This window comes from Humulus lupulus, chromosome 9 (assembly GCF_963169125.1).
Source record: "Humulus lupulus chromosome 9, drHumLupu1.1, whole genome shotgun sequence".
In the NCBI taxonomy this organism is placed as follows: Eukaryota; Viridiplantae; Streptophyta; class Magnoliopsida; order Rosales; family Cannabaceae; genus Humulus; species Humulus lupulus.
The window spans coordinates 110568600-110593264 of record NC_084801.1 but is presented as its reverse complement, the minus strand read 5'-3'; the positions used below and the strand labels follow the sequence as shown (position 1 = coordinate 110593264).

The following is a 24665-nucleotide window of genomic DNA, read 5'->3' as shown; positions in this document are numbered from 1 at the left end:
ACATATGATGCTGACAATTCCCACAATACGATGCTCTATCTGATCCACCCGAGGTCAAACTTCTTTGATAGCTTCAGTAATTCTTTCTGACAAACCATTATCATCTTCCATAATGTCCCTGATACCAAACCTATCTGTAGCCGAGTTATGAAGCATACCCAATCCTTCATTGTATACCTATCTAAATCCCTTCTGGTCAGCTTAGTTTCCATTCAGTCCAACTAAGGAACTCTAAATGATATTCCCTACAATCTATGGTTGTTTCTTAACAAATTAACTCTCACTCTGACTCATGTCAAGGCTTCCATATGACGAGCTCTATTGCTCTCACCACGAACCTCTCTATTACTTGTGTCCCAATTCCTCTTCCAAAAGTTTCTAATTCCTCTTAGTATTTCCGGCCCCTCGCAAAGTACATTGAGGCATATTCTCTATGTCTGAATATTTCTTGGGACATTCTCAACACCGAACTCTTCCACCTCGTTATATAGCCAAAAACATGAACTATTCAGTTAACTGATCAGCTCCGAGGAACTAGCCTCGGGCTTCAAATGTAACAAGGCATTCCAGTCTTCCATCCCCTAACCATGGGAAATCCATCCTAACATTTCGAATCATCCCATGTAGAAGTCGTGCCCTCACCTGACATTTCCCCCAGGTGGCATCTCCTGCCTTTGGTGCATAATAAATAACCTCACTGGTTCCCATCACTATCCTGACGGCTATCTTGTAAATCAGATTCCTCTTCCTGACAAGACCAGGAGCCATAGAACTGTCCGCGGTTCTTCTGCTTCGATTACCGATAATCTGTCCTTACTAAACTCCACCAATGGAAATACTATCATTTGCATCTCCAGCACTCATGCTCTATACCTCATTTCACAGTTCTCAAATAACATGGCCCTCTCTTACATCGGAGCAGCCCAAATGCTCTGGACTATTCTAGAGTTTAATCCTTAAATGGGTCATCATTTCCAGCTACATCTGCTTGCATCAATTTCCCAAAATGAATTACCCAACTCACAAAACTCATTGACATACACTGTTGTTACCTTATCATTCCAAATCAAGCTTATGAGCCTACCAGTCTCCACAGCTTAAACTATGTCTTTATAATCTCTTTCATCAATTCAACCAATCATGCTAATGTCTCAGCCCGAGTACCATTTTCAAGCATCCTTCTGCCACAAATACTTAGCACAACCCCTTAGTCATGACCTCTCATCTTCATATAACCAAGGATGGAATTAGCTTTGCCCATCCTCTGACCAATTCTTAGGCAACCCAAATTTTGCTCAAAACCAGAGGATAACGCCTTTTAGGCCATCCATATAATACCCTTATCTGTCTATACCCTCAAATTAAACCAACACTGGTAACCTCACTGTCAAAGCATACAAAGTAGCTCTTTCCCAAGAGAAGTTCGTTGTTTCTCCATCTAGTCTCAACTATTAAACCCCATAACTTACTCACATACTAGAGAACATTTGCTGCGGTTTTCAGGGACAGATGGAGGTTTCCAACTCCAACTATCATATGCAATCCCCCTATAAAACAACGCCAAGTCCACTTAACCATTCTAGGCGCAAACAATTTGAGTTCATCCGCCACTGCTGACTAAACTCCTCAGCCCTAAGGTTCACACTCTGAACCATTCCACACCTAGGTCCAAATGACCACAGTTATTATGCACACATAAAGCATATTAAACATACATCCACAATACTATATATTTAGCTACTAAATTTTTATTACAACCAGGTATACTCACACTTTATCAGCTGACTATGTACATTCAGCCCCAAAGCTCTCCAAGTTAGGATTGGTCCACATTGCCCTTGCCTTTACCTGCACCACGTAGCACCCATGAGCCAATTCCCAGCAAGAAACCAGATAACAGAGCATAGCCATTAACCAATCAATTTGCAAATCAACAGCTAATCAACCCATAAAGCATAGCTATATACTCAACAATCCATAATATTCACACAATCAGGCATTTCGCATATCAAGCTCATCAATTAACATTAATAATCAATTCACATATTAAACAGGGTCGACGCCCTTCGGTCGCACCCCCTATTTATCCCACTGACTCTGGCCTGCTTAAACCGAGCTCAGTGAGTATTAATCTGTCCTCAGCTACCAGTGGCCGAGCCGCGCCGTGTGCGCAAATATTGATTCCGGTACTCTTAGGTCGTTTATCACATGTCCCATGGAATAATACCATCTATGACATCATACAGATATAGGGAGCTCTTAGTCCCATCGTTAACACATAACTGGGTGCAGTTTCTTACCTTTGATTCCGCCAGCTTTGTTCAATGAAATCAACTCTCAAGCACGATCCCATCCGAGCCCTAGCATACACCTAGTCACAACCACAAATTAGAACCATACCAAACTTCAATTCCAAAACCTAGCCTTGGGACCAATCCTGAGCCCTCGGGAAGCCCTAAGGTGGAATCAAACGCCGAGCCCCTCGGGCAAAAACCGTAAGAAATAACCCAAAAATCCTCTTCTGGAGACAGGGTAGCGCTACAGAACCATAAAGAGGGCGCTATAGCACTACAAACACAGCCAAAAAGCTCTCTGACCACAAGGCCTAGCGATGTAGCGCCCAATGACTAGCACTACAGCGCTAGTTACAGCACATCCAAACCCCAAAATTCTTCCTTCGATTTTCCTCGAACCAAACCTCTCTCCAAAACTCATCCAAACCTCAACCATATGCCAAAACAAGCCTACCAACATCTATATCTCACCCCATATGACCCAACCATACCAAACTCAACCACATGCACCCCAAAATAAAGAAACCACCACGAATGATCTTGAAACTAAAAAACTCAACAGAACATAAGAAACTTTAGAAATTTAAAGCCAGAATTTCATACCTTCAATGGAGAATTTTGACCTAGTTTATCTTCCACACCTCCTCAGCTTTCAACTCCTCAAATCCTCAGGCTTAACTCCCTAGAATTCTCATCAAAACTCGGCTTAGAAAATCAATTCAACATCAAAACCAGAAACTAAAGAAAACCTTGAAACTTACCTCAATTGGGTGAGTAACCTTTACTAATCCTCAAGCTTAATCAAAGATCCTAACTCCAAGCTCTAGCCCAAGCTCTCCCTGAGTTACAGCTCCAGAAAATCCTCAAGAAATGAAGAAGAACAGTCAACCGAGTGAGAGAGAAGGGTTAGCTCCAAGTGTTCTGTTTTTCTTTCCTTCCTCCCTTTTTCTTTTCTTTTCTTTTTCAACTTCCTTTAGTTTCTAAACATTCCACTAAGGGTAAAAAGGAAGAGTAACGTATCCCTTATTAAGCCCAATGACCACATTGCCCTTCCAATAATAACTAAACCTTTAAATCATTCTAAGGGCATTTTGGTCATTGCTCCCAACTCCCGCTAATTTCTTGAGTGTCTTTAATAATTACCACTTACCTCCTGGCACCTATCTAATTACCGTTTATTTTCCTCAATAACAAATAATCTCCAATATATTCTCTAAATTCCCAAAAATACCCCCAGGCTCACCCTGAGCCGGGTATAAATCTCCACCGTGACTTTTCCGCTAAACTGCCCACTAGGATCGTCTTGAGACCCAAGCTGCAGATATATCCACATAATAATGTGGTCTCAAAAATTTATCACAAATATTTACATTTATGTCCTCAACGGGCCAAGATTACAAATATGCCCTTATAACCTAATCAGGGCCTACATGCATACTAATACGCATAGTCATGCTTCACATATAGCCAAATAATCATATAAGCCTTCTTATCACATAATCATGCATTTTCACCATTAATTCACATAACTTCCAATTGTGCCCTCTCGGCACACTAATCAAGGCCCAAGTCTTATTAGTAATTTTGGGTCGTTGCATAAGTCGTCGATCCCAGGTAGAGGGTAATTGTTCTTAATGATCAACTGGTTCAACTTTTTGTAGTCGATACACATCCTTAAGGATCCATGGCGAATAACTAGGTCTGATGAATTCAAAACCCAGTAACTCTTGCAACTGAATCATCAGTTCCTTCAACTCTACTAGAGCCATTCTATAAGGTGTCCTAGATACTGGTTCTGCCCGTGGCACCAACTCTATAACAAACCCGATCTCTCGGTGTGGTCAAAACTCTGGCAAGTCTGCGAAGAACAAATCAGGAAACTCACATACTAGTCTAGTCTCCTCCGGTCTGACCGAAACTACTCTAGTAGTTTCTATAATGTTTGCTAGGAATCCTATGCAACCCTCCTGCATCAGGTATCTCGCCTTCAGGGCCGAAATCATGGTACTCGTTGTAACGCCCTGGATAGCCAAGACCGTTACACGGTGTACTTATAAAGGTACAAGACTCGCTAATCAAGTCAACATTTTAAAAACGTGTCACTAAACATGTAAGAGCTAGGGTTAAAACGGTTTTGGTCTCAAAAGACTCATTTCATATATTTAAGCTGTATTAAACACGGGATCCCATAAGAAAGTAGAGTTAAAATAAGTTTACAGACTCCCAAAAATACATGAGTATTCACTAGCCGTACTAAGGCAAAACAAATAGACTTCAGGTTTCACGTCCTTGCCCAGACCTCAACCGTGGCGGCCGAGCACCTGGCTATGTACATTCTGCTCACTGAGCTCTCCAGTCAAGGCTGGTCCAATTTGCCCTTGCCTTTACCTGCACCACGTAGCACTTGTGAGCCAAGGCCCAGCAAGAAAACATCTTAAACAACTCAATCAATGAGAACAGACAATTAACTCATTAAGCATGTATTCCCATCAGATAATTCCCAACAGATATTCAGTGCATAAAATCATACTCAAGATACATTCTATCACATATAACACTCATATCACATAATATACAGGGCCGACGACTTAGGCTGCACCCTCTGTTTAACACACTGACTTCGGCCCGCTTAAACCGAGCTCAGTGCATAATAAGTTGTCCTCGGCTACCAGTGGCCGAGCCGCGCCCTGTGCGCTAGTGAAACCCTTGGCACCCTTAGGCCGTTGGTTCACTAAATGGCTTGCATGGCATAATACCAACTTTTCAAGCATTTACAATAGGGAGCCCTTAGTCCCGTCACATACATTCAACCAGGTGCAGTTTTCTTACCTTCAGTCTGTGCAGTTATTGAATTACGAGCAATGTCTCTCAAGCACGATCTGCTCCCGAGCCTAAGCCTTTATCACCTAGTCACAACCAAAGTATAGGGTTCCATTAATACTCCAATATAGGTTTCCAGTTACAAAACTAACTCCCAGGATTCCAAATTCCACCAACCACGATGGTGAAACTAAACCAGAGCACACTAAACCACTTTCCCGTGCCTAAAACCCTCAAAAACTCATGTGTGCAACCAAGGGCTGCGGCCCCTGAAGCCCTTCCCCAAAACAGAACCAACACCACCCCTGAAGGAGGACACGCGCTGCGGCCCTTGCTTTAGGCACCGCGGCGCTTGCCTTTGGCCGAGCCTCCCTGGCTCCTTTGCATGCTAGGGCCGCAGCGCTCTAGAACAGAGCCGCGGCCCTCCCCTTCGAACCCAGAATTTACACCATTTCAAAGCTCAAAACCTCAGCCACAACCACTCTTAAGCTCCCTAGTTCAACACCCAAAAAATCCAACACCTTTAACATGACCTAAACAACTTAATTCCACAGAAAACTCAACCCAACACACAAATCTTCTCTTTTAAATTTCTGAAACTCAAGAGCTATAAACACTCAAACCAGCCATTCAAACTCAATTTAAAACCTCTAAACCATGAGTTGAAACTTACCTTTTCTGTTGAATCACTTCACCAAGCCAAAGCCAAGCTAAGTCCCCAAGTTTCCTTCTTAATTCTGCCTTAAAACATCAAAACCATATTTGCTTCAACACTTAACCAAAACCCAGCTAGAACACAGAATTCAACCACAGAAAAAAAGATTAGATGCTTACCTTAATCCCTGTTTTAGTTCTTGATTTACTTCTGAGCTAAAACCTCCAAATCCTCACCAGAAATCTTAGAAATTCCAGCTTGTTCCCCTTAAGTTTCCTGTGTTTTTCTCCTTCCCTTTTGTTTTCCTTGAGCGTGAAAGAGAGCTGAGGTAAAGTTTCAGTCGGTTTGCATTTTTTCTAAAGGCTTCCTTATGTCTATCTCACTCATTAAGTTAATCCCGAGGCTCGGGGTGCCGGAACCGTCCCCGAGGCCAAAATGGTAAAATCCCCCAATATTCCCACCTAGACATCCTAACCTCAAATATATCTCCATATATTTATTTTCATGACCCGATAGTCCAAATTGCTACACGCTATCTAAAAATACCCCTGACTTATCCAAAGTCATATCTTAAGTCCCGTTGTGACTTTTCCCGCTATTTGACCCTAGAATCGTCTCGAGTCGTGCGCTGCGAACCTGTCCACATAATAATGTGGTTCTCACATATATCACATATTTATTTCATATCACATTAACACATAATATCATCAATTATTATATAAACATTACTACACATATAATTACTCATTTAAATCATAGTTATTCCATTAATGCCCTCCTCGCACACTAATCAAGGCCCTTAAGCCTTATTAGAAATTTTGGGTCGTTACACTCGTGATCCACTCATTGTCCCCACAAACACAAAGGGTACCTCCCCTTTCAATTCAAAGGTCACCATCTTGCGCTTGCAGTGAATCGTCGCTCCATACTTTGATAACCAATCCATCCCTAGGATCATATCAAAGTCATCCATCGCTAATTCAATCAGGTCAACAAATAATTCCCTACTGTCTGTCTCTAATGGTAATTCTCTAATCCATCTCGTAGAGACTACCAGTTCCCTAGTCGGAAGCAAAGTTTGAAATCCCCTAGCATAAAAATCACTAGGTCTACACAGCTAACCTATCACTCTAGCATAAACAAATGAATGAGTAGCCCCTGAGTCAATCAATGCAAAAAAAAAGAATCAGCACAAGAAATTTGACCTGTCATGACCGAGGGGCTAGCCTCAGCCTCAGTCTCAGTCTGGGTCAAGGTCAATACTCTAGCAGGAGTGAGACTGTCGCTCTGTTTCGAATCTTTCTTCCTGGCTTCTGAGCAGTCCTTCCTAAAATGAATGATGCTCCCATAAGTAAAGAAGGCCCGATCTTGCTCTCTCCCTGATGTCGTCATCTGCACTGAGGACACACTGGGAAACTCAACCAATTGTCTCACGCGCCCTGACAGCCACTGAAAGAACCCCATGCCCTCCTATCTGAGCTAGGAGGAACGAAAGAGTCTGGGGCCTTTCTCTTCTGCTCACTAGGGCCACTACCCCAGCTAGATCCAGTAAAGGAGGCACCATCCTCTGAGCATCGTGTCTAGCAGGTTCTCTCTCCATATCTGACCCTTGACCCCCTCAGCTGTAAGGGCCTTGTCCATTACCTGTGCATAAGTGGTAGTCCCTGGATCCAAAGTTATCCTTACATCATGGTCGATCATGACATTCAATCCCTACACAAACCGATCTCTTCGTGCCATGTCAGTCGACACCAAATCTGGCACAAACTTCAAAGCATACTTAGTAACCGTCATCTACTTCTAAGTCAGGTTGGTAAACTCATCTACTTTTGCAGCTCGGACTTTGACACTGTAATATTTCTCATTGAAAATGTTTCTAAACTCCTCCAAAATCATAACTGCAATATTCCTTCTCTTAGAGACAACATCCCACCAGATGCTGGCATCTTCTCTAAACATATAGCTGGCTTAAGCTACTCTCTCATTCATTTCCACCCTCATGAAATACAGGATGGAAGAAATCATGTTCATCCACTGCTCTGCCCGCAGTGGGTCTAGACCACCCTCAAAGGTGGGAGGATGTTGCATCCTACACCTCTCATACAAAGGTTCCCATCTATTCTCCACAACAGGCTAGGCCGGCACTAGTGCCACAGCCTGTGGAACCTGTATCCCAATGCCCCGAGGAGGGGCTTGTTGCCTCAATTGTCGAATCTCTTCTTCTATTTGGTGAAGTCTATCTTCCATCTCGACAAATAACTATTGCCAATTCAGTGGTGCAAGTGGAGGGTCCTTACCCTGGTTGTCATTCTCGGTCCTATAGTCACGGAGTATAACTGATCGCCGAGGCATTGCCACAATATGTCTGCAATAAATGACGCCGCTTATCAAGCATGATAAAAACATCCAAAAGCACATCCCAAATTCATCAACCAATCACAACTAGCACATCCACATAACACAGAAACATTAAAGGGGGTCATGCCTTATCATCATGCATATGTCAACTTATTCATCATGCTCTATTTAAATATTCAGGAAAACAGGGAAATTTAACAAGCAATCAAGCATATAATTCACTAAATACCAACAACCCCTTAGTCTAGCTTGTCACTAGCAACGAGTGTAAATGTTCAGTCAATCTCTAGGAACCATAAACCTTGGCTCGCTCTGATACCAAGTTGTAACACCCTACCTCCTTAGAGTCATTACTAAGTGAGTTAAAAAAATGTGCCATTAGCTCGCTAATCGAGGTTTTAGGTTAAAAGTGTGACTAAACTATAAGAAAACTCATTTAAAGACATTAAGTATAAAACATTTGGTTATTCATTGAAATCTTAGAAAGTTTTATAGTTGGGATCCCAAAATACTATATAGAAAATACATTATAAATCAAAATATACATATGGTCGACTTAGGTGACAAAACAACTATTACAGTACATTTTCCAAAATATAACCCTAGCTATGGCTGCCACACAGGCTAAACATGTACCTGTCGCTCCATGCTCTCCGTACTCATGGTTGGTCGACCTTTCCTCTGCCCTTACCTACACAATAGAGCACCCGTGAGTCGAAGCACAGCAAGAAAACTCAACACAAAACATATAACATAAATATGACAATCCACAATATATAACAAATAGCCCACAGGCTAAACATATAGCGACCAAGACCGTCCCAGGTGCTTACTAGGCCCTGGGTTCATGGACTTCTCGAGAGGGTGGCTCCAGCACCCTAAAAGGGTCTCGCCCTAACGGCATGCACTCAGCGTGCTCAACACTTATCCTAGCCCCTTGCCGTATGCAGCTTCATGCCGTTCTCGGCCATCGCCGTTCCCCGCCTTCACTGTTCACTTAAAAATATACATCAAATAGCACAATATCAACAGATATTTAAACACGTGCTGAATATATACAATTGGGCCACACCCTGCAATAAAATCAGTAGGAATACACCCTACAATACAAAGAAGAAGGCTACACCCTGCAATACAAACAATGGGGCCACACCCTGCTCTACGGGTAAATATTCTCCTTACCTGTGTCTCGAGCTATTTTAGCACTGCGTTCATGACCACAGTCCCCTAACCCGAGCCTTGTTCAATAACTAGTCAAATGTATTCATAATAACCATCCATCAAATTCTAAACCAATAAATAACTTCATAACACAAATCAAGCCTCCGAGACCTTGGATTCCACCAATCTGGGTAGTGAAATCCTTCCTGAACCTTAACATTTGAGTTCTAGAGAGAAAAACCTTTAAACAACCATTATTTTGCATTTGATCCGCAGCCCAGCCTCTTCGACAAACATAGGTTGCGATGCCTGAAGAACAGGACCGCGGCCCAAGCCCCCAAACCTAGAAAATCAAACTATTTCCTGCATTTTCATCGAGCCTAAACCTCAATTTCATACCCCAAACACCAATTTAACCTGAAATCAAGCCTAGACATCCCTTCCACACAACCTAGCCTCAATAAAAAATCTCATAAGAAATTTATATACTCAGCAAGCATCCAAAATCATACTTAGAATCCATTTTCATGCAAACCTCTAATCCTAGCATAATTCAACATGAAGATCAATTCCAAGAGCTTACCTCTGAATTGTACTCGACCCTGAGCTGATCCCAACCATAGCCAACCTCCAATTCTTCAATGAACTATGCCTAAAACCCTCCAATTGATCCAAGCCTTCAAACACCAAGGGAGAGAAAGAAATAACCGAAGGAGAGAGAGAGAGAGAGTTGATAGTTGCTGCTTGTCCTTCACTTAATTCTAGTGGTTTCTCTAGCCATCTAAGTGTATATCCAACCTTAGTCAAAAGTCTGAAATGCCTTTAAGCTTATCCTAATCCTCAAGTGCTACCAAGGGCAATTTCGTCAATTTCCAAGTCCAGCTAGTTCCTCGAGTTTTCCTATGAATCCCCATTTAATCCTGACATGTCCAAATCATTGCTAAATTACCACCCATTATTCGATAAATCCCGAACACATATTACATTCCCAAAATACCCCAAGGCTCCTCCCTAGCCGGGTATTCGACCCAGTTGTGACTATCTAGCTAAATTGCTCCCTAGGACCGTCTCGGATCGCGCATCACAAATATATCACCACTTACTCGTGGTATCAATCATAATATACACAAACATTGCATTTACGCCCTCAATGGGCTAAATTTACAAATATGCCTCTAATAGCCAAATGGGGCTCACATGCATATTTAATTGACCTAAACATGCATTTCTAATCACATAATCACCAAATTCACAAAATAACATAATTAAATCAATTATTGCCCTGCCAGCATGCTAATCAAGGCCCTAAGCCTTTTTAGAAATTTGGGATGCTACAAAATCAATAGTGGTACTTTTGCATAAATTCATAGACTTTTTCATATAATAACATGATTAGGTCCATCCAATTATAACATGTCTGTTTGCACTATATGTCGTATTTTTGCAATAGGGCTTAGATGCATATAGTGGCCCATATGTTTGCTTAATATATGGATTTTGCTAAATAAAACATTCATAAAATGATAGGTTTTATTTGGGCCCATTAAAAAATGTAAAGTTTAAATTTCTCTCTAGTGGGTGGTTCCACTTGTAAAGGCCCATTTGTTTTGCATGACTATAGTGGGCCTAATCAATTAATAACAACTAATAAAACGAAAGTTTAATTTCCTGTCTTTTGGACCTTGTATGGAAGTATGGGGTCTTAGTAGTGGGAACGACTTGCTAGACCCAGCCCTCCTCCATACAAGCCCATTTGTTAAGACCCATTTGCCTGAGTTGGACTTAATTGTATAAGTTAATTATAATAGTTAAACCTAAATATTGATTTCCAACAAATTAATTTTAATTTAATTGAATTTGTTCCAATGTGACATTTTAGAATTAATAGAAAATTATAGGACTTTGGTTTTCAATTTTTATTTTATTTTATAGAGAACCATAGTCATTAATTTAAAAAGAAAATAATAAAATATTATTTTTATAATTCTCCACCATTGATTTAACAAGGTCAATAACTTAATGGAGTCTCGAGACACTTTGATTCGTCCATCTACTAGACTCACCCCTATGGTGACTACTAGGACTAAATCTATGATTATCGAAACCGTGGGTCTAGCTCATAAAATAAGAAATTTTGTTTTCCTATTTTGATAGAATAGTAGGTTGTTAATAATGGTGTCCATTATCAAATATGTTTACAACTTTATTTAACTAGTGGTATTTTTTTTACTCTCGCCAACCAGGACTAGGATATCATAGATTAGTTAAAAGCCTAAGGAAATAGAGATATGAATTTTTTTCTCATATCTTACATATTTTTAGTATATATTTTGCTATTTCTTGAAATTTGTGGGAATAGAAGTTTTATTCAGCAAATGTGACTAATTTCTATTTTATTGATAATATGTAGTTTTAAGTATGGTTGTGTCTACTCCCATCCTTTCTCAACTTTCGATGGAGAAACTCACTGGAGAAAAATTCCTTGAGGGGAAGCAGAACATCAACATAGTGTTTATTGGTGACAACTCCAAGTTCATCATGACTGAGGAATCCCCAGAAGTTTAAGCTGATAGAGCTACCAAGTCTATGTGTGTGGTAGGCGGCTGAAAGAGAAACATAGCATTGGCAGGTGGCTAACAACATGGCAAGGTACTACATGTTGACTAGTATTGTTCACAATCTTCAGACAGAGATGGAGAATGTCAAGACGATCTACAAAATCATGGATCAGCTTCAAGACATGTTTGGTGCCAAGTCAGCACAGACTCATTTTGAGGCCACCAAGATATATGCCAATGCTCGGATGGCATCGTCTCAACATGTTCGCGATCGTCTGATCAAAATGACAAACTACTTTCAGGAAGCTGAACTGCATGGAGCAATAATAGATGAGGAAACTCAAGTCGACTTAATCCTCATCAAACTCTCTCCAGCTTTCCTGTCGTTCACCTCCAACTATGTGTTGAATAAACTCTACTGTGGTCTAATGCAACTCATGAATGATATTCAGACTTTTGATTCTATCATGGGTGGACCAAGCAAAGGAGGATAAAAGAAGACTACTGCTGCTGCTGCTGTTGATCCAGCTAAGGCTGAAGCTAACCAAACTTTGTCTTTGAAAGCTGGAAACGAGAGGAAAGGTGGACAAAAAGACAACCCCAAGCCTACAAAGGCTGCATAGACGAGTGCACAACCAAATGCAAAGACACCTAAGGGGAAGAAAAAGAAAAACAAGAAAGGTAAAGGTAAGTGTTTCCACTACAAAGAGAAGGGGCATTGAAAATAGAATTGCCCCAATTTTCTAGCAGTGAAAAACAAAGGTAATGATTATAGTTCATGTATCTTAGAAACATGTGTTTTAGAGAATGATAAAGCTATTTGGATTATTGATTTTGGATCTACTAACCATGTTTGTAATTCTTTACAACTTCTTGAATCGCTGGAGGAAGTGGATGAAGGTGTCTTAAAGCTTAGAGTTGGGAATGGAGGGTTCGTGGCTTTCAAAGCTAGAGGAAAAGCTCGCTTGAAGTTCAAAAAAATAATAATTTTGAATGATGTATTTTTTATTCCGTATTTTAGTAGAAATTTATTTTCAGTTTCCATGTTGCAATCAGAACAATTTGTTATGAATTTCACCAATTTTAATATATCTATATTCTATGAATGGATCACAATTGTGTATTGCATGTTTGGAAAATGGGCTTTTTATTCTGCGACCTAACGAACCCCTCGATCTTAACAATGATTTATTCAAAGTAGCTAAACCTAGAACCAATAAATGTTGAAAGACCAATAACAATAACATGATGTATTTATGGCACTTGAGACTAGGTCTCATTGGCTATGATAGAATTCAAAGACTTACAAAGAACAAACCTTTGAGGGAACTCACCTTAGGTGAATTACCTATCTGTGAATCTTGTCTAGAAGGCAAACTGACCAAGCTTCATTTTTCTACAAAGGGTGATAGGGCCAAAAAACCACATGCACTTGTGCATTAAGATGTTTGTGGACCTTTGAATGTAAAATCCAGGGGTGGTTTTGAGTATTTCATCACATTCATTGACAATTACTCTAGATACTCATGTCTTTACCTAATGCATAAGAAATCAGTAACATTTTGAAAGTTTCAAAATATCTTAACTATGGCTCAGAACCAATTAGGTAAAATGTTAAAGATCTTGTGATCTGATAGGGGTGGAGAATATTTGGATATGCAGTTCCAAGATCGTTTAACTGAACTTGGGATTTTATCACAACTTACCGCCCCGAGTACTTTGCAACAAAATGGTGTAGCGGAACGCCAGAACATAACTTTATTGGAAAAGGTTAGATGCATACTTAGTTACTCAACTCTACCAACTTCATTCTGGGGAGATGCAATTAAAATCGCGAATGACATTCTGAATTTCGTGCCATCCAAATCAATCCCCAAAACACCTTTAGAACACTGGAATGGTCGTGAACCTAGTTTACGCCACTATAGAATCTGCGGGTGTCCCACCCACGTCCTGAGGAAAATGCAAGGAAAGCTAGAACCGCGAACTGAAATGTGCATGTTTCTTGGAAATCCTAAAGGCACTCGCGGTGGAATTTTATATAGTCATTCAGAAAAGAAAGTGTTTACTTCTCCGAATGCTACTTTTCTAAAAAATGACTATGTCCAAAACTTCAAACCGCGCAACAATGTAATTTTAGAGGAGATGGTTGAAGAATTGACTCCAACCAATGTTCCATCGAAATGAACGAAAGTTGATAATGAAATTCCTACTCTTCATGTCCAACCGAAGCAAGTCAATTTAAATGAAGAAAGTACCACTGTTCTTGAGCAAACAGTCACAGAGCCTCGTCATAGTGGGAAGGTTTCTAGGAACCCAGTTTGCTATGGTTCGGATGGTGAAACAAATATGGTTGTTGCTGACACTGGTGACGATGATCCCTTGTCTTTCAAACAGGCAATGGCTAGCCCTGAAAAGGAACAATGGCTAGAAGCCATGAAACAGAAAATGGATTCCATGTACTCAAATTCTATCCGGGATCTTGTGGAAGAACCTAGTTACTTTAGGGCCATTAGGTGCAAGTGGATCTACAAGAAGAAACAAGGTGTTGAGAGAAATATCTAAACTTATAAAGCTCGAATAGTGGCTAAAGGTTATACCCAAAGAGAAGGTGTGGAATATGCGGAAACTTTTAGTCTGGTAGCCATGCTAAATTTCATTTGCATCCTCTTATCCATAGCAGTCGCTCTCGACTATGAGATCTAGCAAATGGACGTCAAGACAGCTTTTCTTAATGGGAAGCTTGACGAAGTCATTTATATAGAACAACCAGAAGGATTTAAAGTACCTGAACAAGAAGGAAAAGTTTGCAAGTTGAATTAGTCCATTTATGGACTTAAGCAAGCTTCTCGTTTTTGGAACCTTAGGTTTGATGAAATAATTAAAACCTATGGCTTTGAACAAAATATTGATGAGCCTTGTGTTCACCAACTGAAGGCAAATAAAACAATGGTATTCTTGGTTCTTTCTGTAGACGATATCTTACACATTGGAAACAATCTTAAGAAATTGTCAGATGTGAAGAATTGGTTGAACACTCAATTCTTGATAAAGGATTTGCGTGAAGTGAGTAATGTTATAGGTATTTAGATCATTATGGATAGAAAGAACAAACTCTTAGCTCTATCTCAAGTAGCTTACATAGAAAAAGTGCTTGAATGTTTCTCAATGCCAAATTCCAAGAAAGGACGTCTACCGTCTCGCTATGGAATTCATCTTTCAAAGAAGCAGGCTCCCCAGACTCCTTAAGAGGAAGATGCAATGAGAAAAGTTCCTTACACATCTACAGCTGGAAGTGTGATGTATGCTATGTTGTGTACTAGCCCAGATATCTGCTATGCAGTGGGAGTAGGGAGCAGGTATCAGTCAAACCCAGGACCGGAACATTGGATACAATTAAGCATATTCTAAAGTATTTAAGGCGGACTAGGGATTATATGTTAGTCTACAAGGGTGGTGTACTAAACCCTGTAGGCTACACTGATTCAGATTTTCAGACTGATGTTGATGACAGGAAGTCTACTTCTCGAATGGTGTTTACTATTGGGGGTGGAGCTGTGATATGGGGAAGCGTAAAGCAGTCTTTGATCTTAGATTCCACCATGGAGGCTGAGTACATAGTTTCGTCTAAAGTGGCTAAAGAAGTTCTATTTAGATCTTGATGTTACTCCATATATGGATAAACCGCTTGTGCTGTTTCGTGACCACATAGGAGCGATAGCCAACTTGAAAGAAGCTCAAAGTCACAAGAGGAGTAAGCATATAGAAAGGAAGTATCAATAAGTCGAGAATATGTGGTCAGGGGAGAGGTGAAGGTTATGAAGATTGCATTTGAAGACAATCTTGCAAATCTGTTTACAAAGGCACTACAAGAAGCAACATTTTATAAGCATATCAAGGAAATGAGCTTAGTAGAATTAAGGCATTAGTTTAAATTAGTGCAAGTGGGAGTTTGTTGGAGTTTTATGCCCTAATTAAAACCCAATTTATTTGTAATCTCATTTTATTATCAATAAAATAATATAAATCATTTTTTTACTCTGTCAATCACTTTGCTCACATGTTTTATTTTCATGATTATTCGTTAAATATAAAATTATATTAAATCCCGAGCATATAGCTAATCATATTTATTGTGACGTAATCACAGTGGAATATAAATATGATTTTACGCTCAAAATAAGTTAGTCCAAAGATTAATTAGCGCACAGGATTTACACTGACATGCCAATCTATGATATAATCTACTTACACATCGCAGTATTATGTTCTTTCTATAACATTAGCAAAGTATACAAGATTGGTTGTATTTGTTTCATCGGACTAGACCGATATTGACAATAAGTAGGATAAGTAAACATATTGTTATTATCTATTCTAGTCATATCATATAACTGACTATAGGTCAACTCAATCTCAATTCTGAGTGGTTAGTATTCTAACTGATTGTATTATTTGAGTTCTTTGACTTGTTTGTTACTAGCTTACCCTACGGATTAGCCCTTACTTACATCTTGGGAACTCGATAGTATAATTGAGTGGGAGTGTGAATCATAGATATGAACATCTATAGCTTCTAATGAAGAAGTAAAATGATGGTTTCCTTTTAGTTTGGTTCAAGGTGCTAAATGATAGAGATCTCATCTCAGTAATTAATATTAGTTTGTTGAAATATCATTTATAAGGAACTAAGTGTTTTAAGGGTAAAATACAATGATGGGTAAAATGGTATTTTATACCCATCTCATTGTAGACGGTCTATAGAGGATTGAGTGATAATTATGATTGTAACAATGGATAATTAATAATGTATCTATATTGCATATAGAGTGTTCTATGAATTCAAGAGTACAATTTTGAGTCTTTATTGGAGTCATGAGGAATTAATAATTTAGTAATTTTTTTGTTAGATTTATGATAACTTATTGGAGCTTAATTTCATAGGCCCATGGTCCCCATGGTACCTTGGATAAAATCATGTAGATAGTCTCAATTAATTGATTTAATTATCAATTAGAATTATCAAAGTTGATCAGGCTAATTTTGTATAGTTTCACAGAGTTATGTAATTTAGAGAAGAAAATAGAAATTAGGGTAGATTTATTAATTAAGATATATTGGTGTCTAAATTAAAAATAAGTTTGAATCAAGGTTCAAATGATAAAATTTTAATTTGATAAAGGATTTAAAGAATTATTTAATTAATTAATCAATAGAAAATAATACGGGTCTTGACTTTAAGTCCAAGAAGCTTATAAATAAAAGGGAAATTTCATGGGCCTATGGCCCATGGGAATTTCAACCTACGACAAATAATTCGCTATTATTTTATTGATTATTTTAATTAAATAAATAATTTAATTGAGCCTATAAAAGGAATGCTAAGTGAGAGTTGAAAACGGGTGTTTAGATGATCAAAAGACGATCTGAAAATCTAATTTTCATATTCTAGGGTTTTAAAATCTCTCTACAACATAAGTCTTTTTCTAAGCCTCAATTTTCTCTTCTATTCTTCTTCTCTTTGTATGTATCTTATGTGTTCATGTGTTCCCACTCTAGTCTAGGTGATTCTAAGGATACTTTGGAAGGCTTTGAAGAAAATTGAAGAACAGTTCAGTTTCTTGGTGATACCCTGCGATAGAAAGGATACAAGGGTTAGAGAAACTAAAGAATTGACTCAATCATTCCACTGCACAATAATGTAAGTGTTCTTATCATTATCTTTGTATGGATTCAATTTTAGAAACATTTTCTAAGTTTTCTTATATTTAATATGTTTAATATACGATTTACATGAATATAAACAAGATCCTGAATAAGTTTTCCCAACACATTCATCGCTTGATGGAAAGTCAACGGGTCGTAACATTGTCAACAAATATTTCAACTTGTGCTTCTCCGAATCCAGCGTAAAGTACAGGTTGTCTAACAACTCTCCTACTACGACGGACAACTATAGTATCCTGGTTTGGAATTGTGGTTTGATCTGTTCCAACTTCTAAAGTTTGTTGTGGTTTGATTTTATCACCGAGTAACTCTTCGAGTACAACCTTACTTCGAGGTTTGAATTCCCTCATATAGTCTTCTTCCAGAAAAGTAGCATTTGTTGATACAAATATTTTCTTTTCTGTCGGACTATAGAAGTAACCTCCTCTAGTGCCTGTAGGCTATCAAACAAATAAACATATTTCAGATATAGGTTCCAACATATTTCAACTTCCTATATACGCACATGCCTCATAGTAGGTTTGCGACCTGTCCACAATTATGAGGGAGTCTTATCTACAGACTTAGACGGAACTAGGTTCAAGATGTATGCAGTTGTTTGTAAAACATATCCCCAAAATGATAGGGGCAACGATGAGTAACTGAAAATTGATCTCATCATGTCCAGCAAAGTCTTATTCCTCCTTTCTGCAACATTATTTTGTTGCAGAGTACCTGGTGTAGTGAGCTGTGAAACAATTCCAAGCTCTATCAAGAAATCTTCGAATACCTTGTCCAGTTATTCCCCGTCTCGATTTGATCATAGAATTTTAAGGGTTTTTCCTAACTGGTTTTTAGCTTCGGCTCAGAATTCTTTGAGCTTTTCAAAGCTTTCCAATTTCCTTTGCATTAGCTATACGTAATCGTAACATCATTAGTCATCAATGAAGGTGACATAATACATATCACAACCTCGAACTTGTACATTCATTGGACCACAAACGTCTGTGTGAGGACATCAAGACTAATGATCCAATTCAAGTTCCAGTTGGTCCGGTGACGAGGGCGCAAGCTAGGAGATTCAAAGAAGAGCTTAACAACTTAGTCCGGAGAATTCTACAACAGGAAGAGGTCGAGTTCACTACTGAGGGTGAACAAAGGCTTGTGCTGCTCATCAAAGTTGATTCAGTTTAGGAGCTTGATTCCTTTAATTATTTATTTTAGTTTGAACTATATTTTCATGTTTTATTAGAGTCTTTGTTGGAGTCAAAGACATGTCGTTTTGGGCTTTTTCATTATGGGTATTTTAGGGTTTTTATTTGTCTAAAAACCCTCTTTGTAATTTTTGGCTATATTAGGCCTTGTGGACAACTTGGAATTCAAATAGTTTTGGTTAACGAAAAACATTGTGAGTTTTCTTCTTGAGTTCTTGAAGAAACTTTCGAACTTATCAAGGGGATTCCTTGTGGCGTTCAAATCTGACTTATCAAACGGATAATCCATTCCCGTCTGTGGCATCTTCACCATACCAAGGTTCGTGCTTTGCTAAGCATTGGGTCGCGATTTTCCATTCCAAATTCGAGTGTTCTTGGGTTGTTTTTCCAGATTTGGTTCGGGTTTCGTCACATTTGTTGGCGTGGTTCGTATCAGTTGGTACCAGAGCCTAGGTTCATACGGTTTGGGCTATCCTTTTCCTTGTTTTCTTATCATTTCTTTGTTCAAATTGTGCAATTGAATTAGGGTTTCTGAAAATCCCCCTATTTTTTTTGCTTTCTTTTCTGAAATCGTGAATTAGGGTTCTTATTGTGAAATCTGAATTCGTATTGAGTTTCTCTTATTTTTATTGTGCAATCTGAATTTGCATTGAGTTTCTCTTGTTCTTATTGTGAAATCCAAATTTGCATTGAGTTTCTATTGTGCTTTTGTGAAACCCGAATTGGCATTGAGTTTCTTTTGTTCTTATTGTGAAATCTGAATTTGCATTGAGATTCTCTTATTTTTATTGTGCAATCCGAATTTGCATTGAGTTTCTTTTGTTCTTATTGTGAAATCCGAATTTGCATTGAGTTTCTCTTGTTCTTTTGTGAAACCCGAATTGGCATTGAGTTTCTCTTGTTCTTTTGTGAAATTCGAGTTGTTCTTGTTTTCGAATTGTTCTAGTTCCACAAATTCTGGTTCTCTTGTTTCTTGTATCTGCATTTGAGAAATAAAAAAATAAAAAAAAAAACTAATAGAAAGAAGAAGAAGAAAAAAAAAAAAGTCTCGAAACCTCTTTTAAATTTTTTTGTTCTAATCTTGTTCTTTATGTCCTATAGGCTCTTTTGCCAAATCCTGACGCAAGTGTATAAAAAATCATCAGTTTTTGCTATATTTGTTTGATTTGTTGTGGTTTGATTTGCTACTAGAATCCTCCATATTATTGTTTGATTAGTTTTGAAAGAGCTTAAAGAGGAATACGAGTGGAAAATGGCAGAGGTGCGAGCTTATTTGAAGGTAAAAGCCGAAATTGAGTGAAACACGAGTGGATTTGAGTGAAAATATTGTTCGAGTGAAACACATGAGGGAGTGTGGTGAGGTCTCTTCTCCATATTGTTCTAACCTTACTTTGCAGATAACATCAGGGCACAAAATCCAGAGAAAATGCAAGCAATGAGATTCCACCACCTGAGGTTCCGAATCTACAAATTCAAGCATTAATGGGGAAGATGCGAAGGATGATGAGGGTGGAGTGTGAACAAATACATGAGAGGTTGGATAGGGTAGAAGAGGGAACGCAATGGAGGGCATGGAGGAACAGGGTGCAACAACGGGATGTTGCGGGTGAAAGAGAGTTTGAAGGGGAAGATTTAGATGAAGAGTTTGATAGGATGTCAGAGGGTAACCATAGGAGGTATGGCCGAGATAGAGAAGCTAAGAACTGGGTCGATAATAATTTGGGAAATATCAAGATGAGAATCCCCGCATTTCAAGGGAAGAGTGATCCCGAAGCATACCTTGAGTGGGAAAAGAAGATGGAGTTGGTTTTGGATTGTCACAACTACTCCGACGTGAAGAAGCTAAAACTTGCAGCTATTGAATTTACTGATTATGCTATTGTTTGGATGGATCAGTTGTGCATCAACAGGAGGCGAAATGGAGATCGTTCTATTGAGACTTGGGATGATATGAAGAGGGTGATAAAGAGACGTTTTGTACTAGCTCATTACTATCGGGATCTATACCTTAAGCTGCAGGGTCTTTGTCAAGGTTACAAGAGTGTTGATGAGTATTACAAAGAGATGGAGATGGCTATGATTAGAGCCAATGTGGAAGAAGATCGGGAGGCGACAATGGCAAGGTTTTTGAATGGGTTGAACCGAGAGTTTGCTAATATAATTGAGTTACACCATTATGTGGAATGAGAAGATTTGGTGTATACGGCAATGAAATTTGAGAGGCAGCTCAAGAGGGGTAGTACAAGTTCAAATCCGAGACAAATCCCACAAAATCCAAGTGCAGCACCTTGGCGGTCGAACTATCCAAAGAAAGAAGAAAACCCTTTTACTCACAAGCCTAAAACCGAGCAAAAACCAACCACCACAACCACAGCCTGTCAAGGTAAAATAGCCCCTTCTTCATCTCGTTCTAGTGAGATTAAGTGTTTCAAATGTCAGGGGAGAGGGAACATAGCTAGCCAATGCCCAAACAAGCGAGTTATGGTAATTCGGGATAATGGGGAGAAAGATTTCGAAGATGAAGATGATCTTGATGACATGCCACCATTGGAGGACGCTTCTATGGCTGGTGAGGAGTTTGGGGTAGAATATGGTGAGATTCTTGATAGTCACACGATGAGCCTTAAATTTTCAAGCACAAGAAGAGGAAGAAGAGGTACAGCGAGAGAACATCTTTCACACTCGTTGTCATGTGAAAGACAAGGTATGTAGTGTTATTATTGATGGTGGTAGTTGCACTAATGCTGCTAGTTCTTCCATGGTTGAGAAGCTAGGGCTCACAACACTTAGACATCCTCGTCCATACAAGTTGCAATGGTTGAATGATAGTGGTGAAGTAAGGGTTACAAAGCAGGTTGTTGTATCATTTTGAATTGGAAAATACGAGGATGAAGTATTGTGCGATGTGGTTCCAATGCATGTTGGACATCTCCTTCTAGGAAGATCTTGGCCATTTGATCGGCAGGTGAAGCATGATGGCTTCACCAACAAGTACTCGTTCACGTTCCTTCAACGGACAATCACTCTAGCTCCGTTGACACCAAAACAAGTATATGAAGATCAAGTGAGGTTGCAAAAATTGAGTGATCAAAAAATTTGAGTGAGCAAAAGAAAGAGAGTGAAAAGATGAATGAGAGTGAGGGAAAAGAGAGACAAACAGAGAGCAGGGTCGAATCAAGTGAGAGAGAAAAGAGTTCGGCCAAGGAGGGAAAATCAGAGAGAAAACAAAGAAATTTTTATGCAAAAACAAGTGAGGTTAAGCGAGCATTGATTGCAAAACGGTCGATGATTGTACTCATGTACAAGGAGGCTCTTTTAAACACTAACCAACTTGATTCTTCGCTGCCTAGTGTTGTTGTTTCTATTTTGCAGGAGTTTGAGGATGTGTTTCCCGAGGAGGTACCACATGGTTTACCACCCATCCGAGGGATTGAGCATCAAATTTATTTTTTTCCTAGTGCTTCTATCCCAAACTGACCAGCATACAGGAGCAATCCAGAGGAGATGAAGGAACTTCAAAGGCAAGTTGAAGAATTGATGGAGAAAGGGCACGTGAGAGAAAGCATGAGTCCTTGTGCTATTCCAGTGATTCTAGTTCCCAAGAAGGATGGGACATGGAGAATGTGTGTTGACTGTCGAGCCATCAACAACATAACGGTAAAATATCGACACCCCATTCCCCGTTTAGATGATATGTTGGATGAGTTGCATGGTTCTTGTGTGTATTCTAAGATTGATCTTAAAATTGGGTATCATCAAATATGAATGAAAGAAGGAGATGAATGGAAGACAGCGTTTAAAACTAAACATGGATTGTATGAGTGGTTAGTCATGCCTTTTGGATCAACTAACGCACCTAGCACTTTCATGTGCTTAATGAATCATGTTTTGCGTGCTTTCATTGGAAATTTCGTTGTTGTGTATTTTGATGATATTCTTATTTATAGCAAGAGTTTGCATGATCATGCCTCACATTTGCATTCGGTTTTGGGTGTGCTTAGGAAAGAGAAATTATATGCTAACCTCAAGAAATGTACTTTCTACACCGATAAGCTTGTTTTCCTAGGTTTTGTTGTGAGTGCTACAGGTATTGAGGTTGATGAAGAGAAGATCAAAGCCATCCAAGAGTGGCCGACCCCCTCCAGTGTAGGTAATGTTAGAAGTTTTCATGGACTTGCTAGCTTTTACAGGAGGTTTGTAAATGATTTTAGCACCATCGCCGCACCACTTATCGAAGTTATCAAGAAGAACATTGCATTCAAATGGGGTGAAGCACAAAAGGAGGCATTTCAACTTATTAAACACAAGATTACTCACGCTCCTTTACTTGATTTTCCTAACTTTTCTAACACGTTTGAAGTTGAATGTGATGCTTCTGGTATAGGTATTGGCGTTGTTCTTATGCAGGATGGGAGACCACTTGCGTACTTTAGTGAGAAGCTAAGTGAGGCTGCACTTAACTACCACACTTATGACAAAGAGTTGTACGCATTGGTTCGAGCTTTAGAGACATGGTAGCACTATTTGTTGCCGAAGGAGTTTGTGATTCATACAGATCATGAATCTTTGAAACATTTGAAAGGACAACATAAACTGAACAAGAGACATGCACGATGGGTTGAGTACATTGAGATGTTTCCCTATGTCATTCGGTATAAACAAGGTAAGGAGAGTGTGGTTCCTGATGCACTTTCACGCAGGTATGCCTTAATCTCTACTCTTGATGCTAAATTACTTGGTTTTGAGCACATTAAGGAACTTTATCATGTTGACCACGACTTTGGGGAGATTTATGGTGCTTGTGAAAAATCTGCTGAGGGAATGTTTTATAGGCATGGGGGTTTCTTGTTTAGGGAGCATCGGTTGTGTGTACCTAATTGTTCACTGAGAGATTTGTTAGTTCGGGAGTCCCACGGTGGAGGGTTGATGGGACATTTTGGAGTCGCTACGACTCTAGCTATGTTACAGGAGCAATTCTAATGGCCACACATGAAATGAGATGTTGAGCGAATTTGTGGTAGGTGTGTCACTTGTAGGCAGGCTAAATCGAGAGTCCAACCAAATGGTCTTTACACACCACTACCTATTCCTAGTTCACCTTGGGTTGATATTTCGATGGATTTTGTTTTGGGTTTACCTAGGAAGCATGGGAGGGATTCAATCTTTGTGGTTGTAGACCGGTTTTCTAAGATGTCTCCCTTTTACCTTATCATAAAACTGATGATGCTTCTAATGTTGCAGATTTGTTCTTTAGGAAGATTGTGAGATTACATGGTATGCCTAGGACAATTGTGTCAGATCGGGATGCTAAGTTCTTGAGTTACTTTTGGAAGACGTTGTGGGGTAAACTAGGAACGAAACTGTTGTTTTCTACTACTTGTCATCCTTAAACTGATGGTCAAACAGAAGTAGTTAATAGAACTTTATCCACTTTGTTGAGGGCTATCATTAGTAAGAACATTAAGACTTGGGAGGATTGCCTACCACATGTTGAGTTTGCTTATAATCGTTCCATGCATTCTGCTACTAAGTTTTCACCATTTGAAATTGTTTATGGTTTTAACCCTTTAACTCCTTTGGATTTATCACCTTTACCTGTTTTGAGCATGTGAATTTAGATGGCAAGAAGAATGCAGAATTTGTGATGCAATTCCATGAGAGGGCACGACTCAACATAGAGAGGAGGACAGAGGAATACATCACGCAAGCTAACAAGGGATGTCACAAGCAGGTTTTTGAGCTCGGTGATTGGGTGTGGTTGCACATGAGAAAAGAAAGATTTCCAGCACAAAGACGTTCCAAGTTGCTACCTCGAGGAGATGGTCCATTTCAAGTGCTAGAACGGATCAATGACAATGCCTACCGACTAGATTTACCAGGTGAATACAATGTTAGTGCT

At 39.3% G+C, this 24665-nt stretch overlaps 1 protein-coding gene across 1 annotated transcript; it reads left to right on the top strand.

The window, feature by feature from the left end:
- The first annotated feature begins 14795 nt into the window (after positions 1 to 14795).
- LOC133799933 (uncharacterized) lies at positions 14796 to 23746 on the top strand. Its single transcript, XM_062237921.1, has 3 exons — positions 14796 to 14928; positions 23151 to 23210; positions 23322 to 23746. Exons 1-3 carry the CDS (start codon positions 14796 to 14798, stop codon positions 23744 to 23746), a joined length of 618 nt encoding a protein of 205 aa, XP_062093905.1.
- The last annotated feature ends 919 nt before the right edge of the window (positions 23747 to 24665 follow it).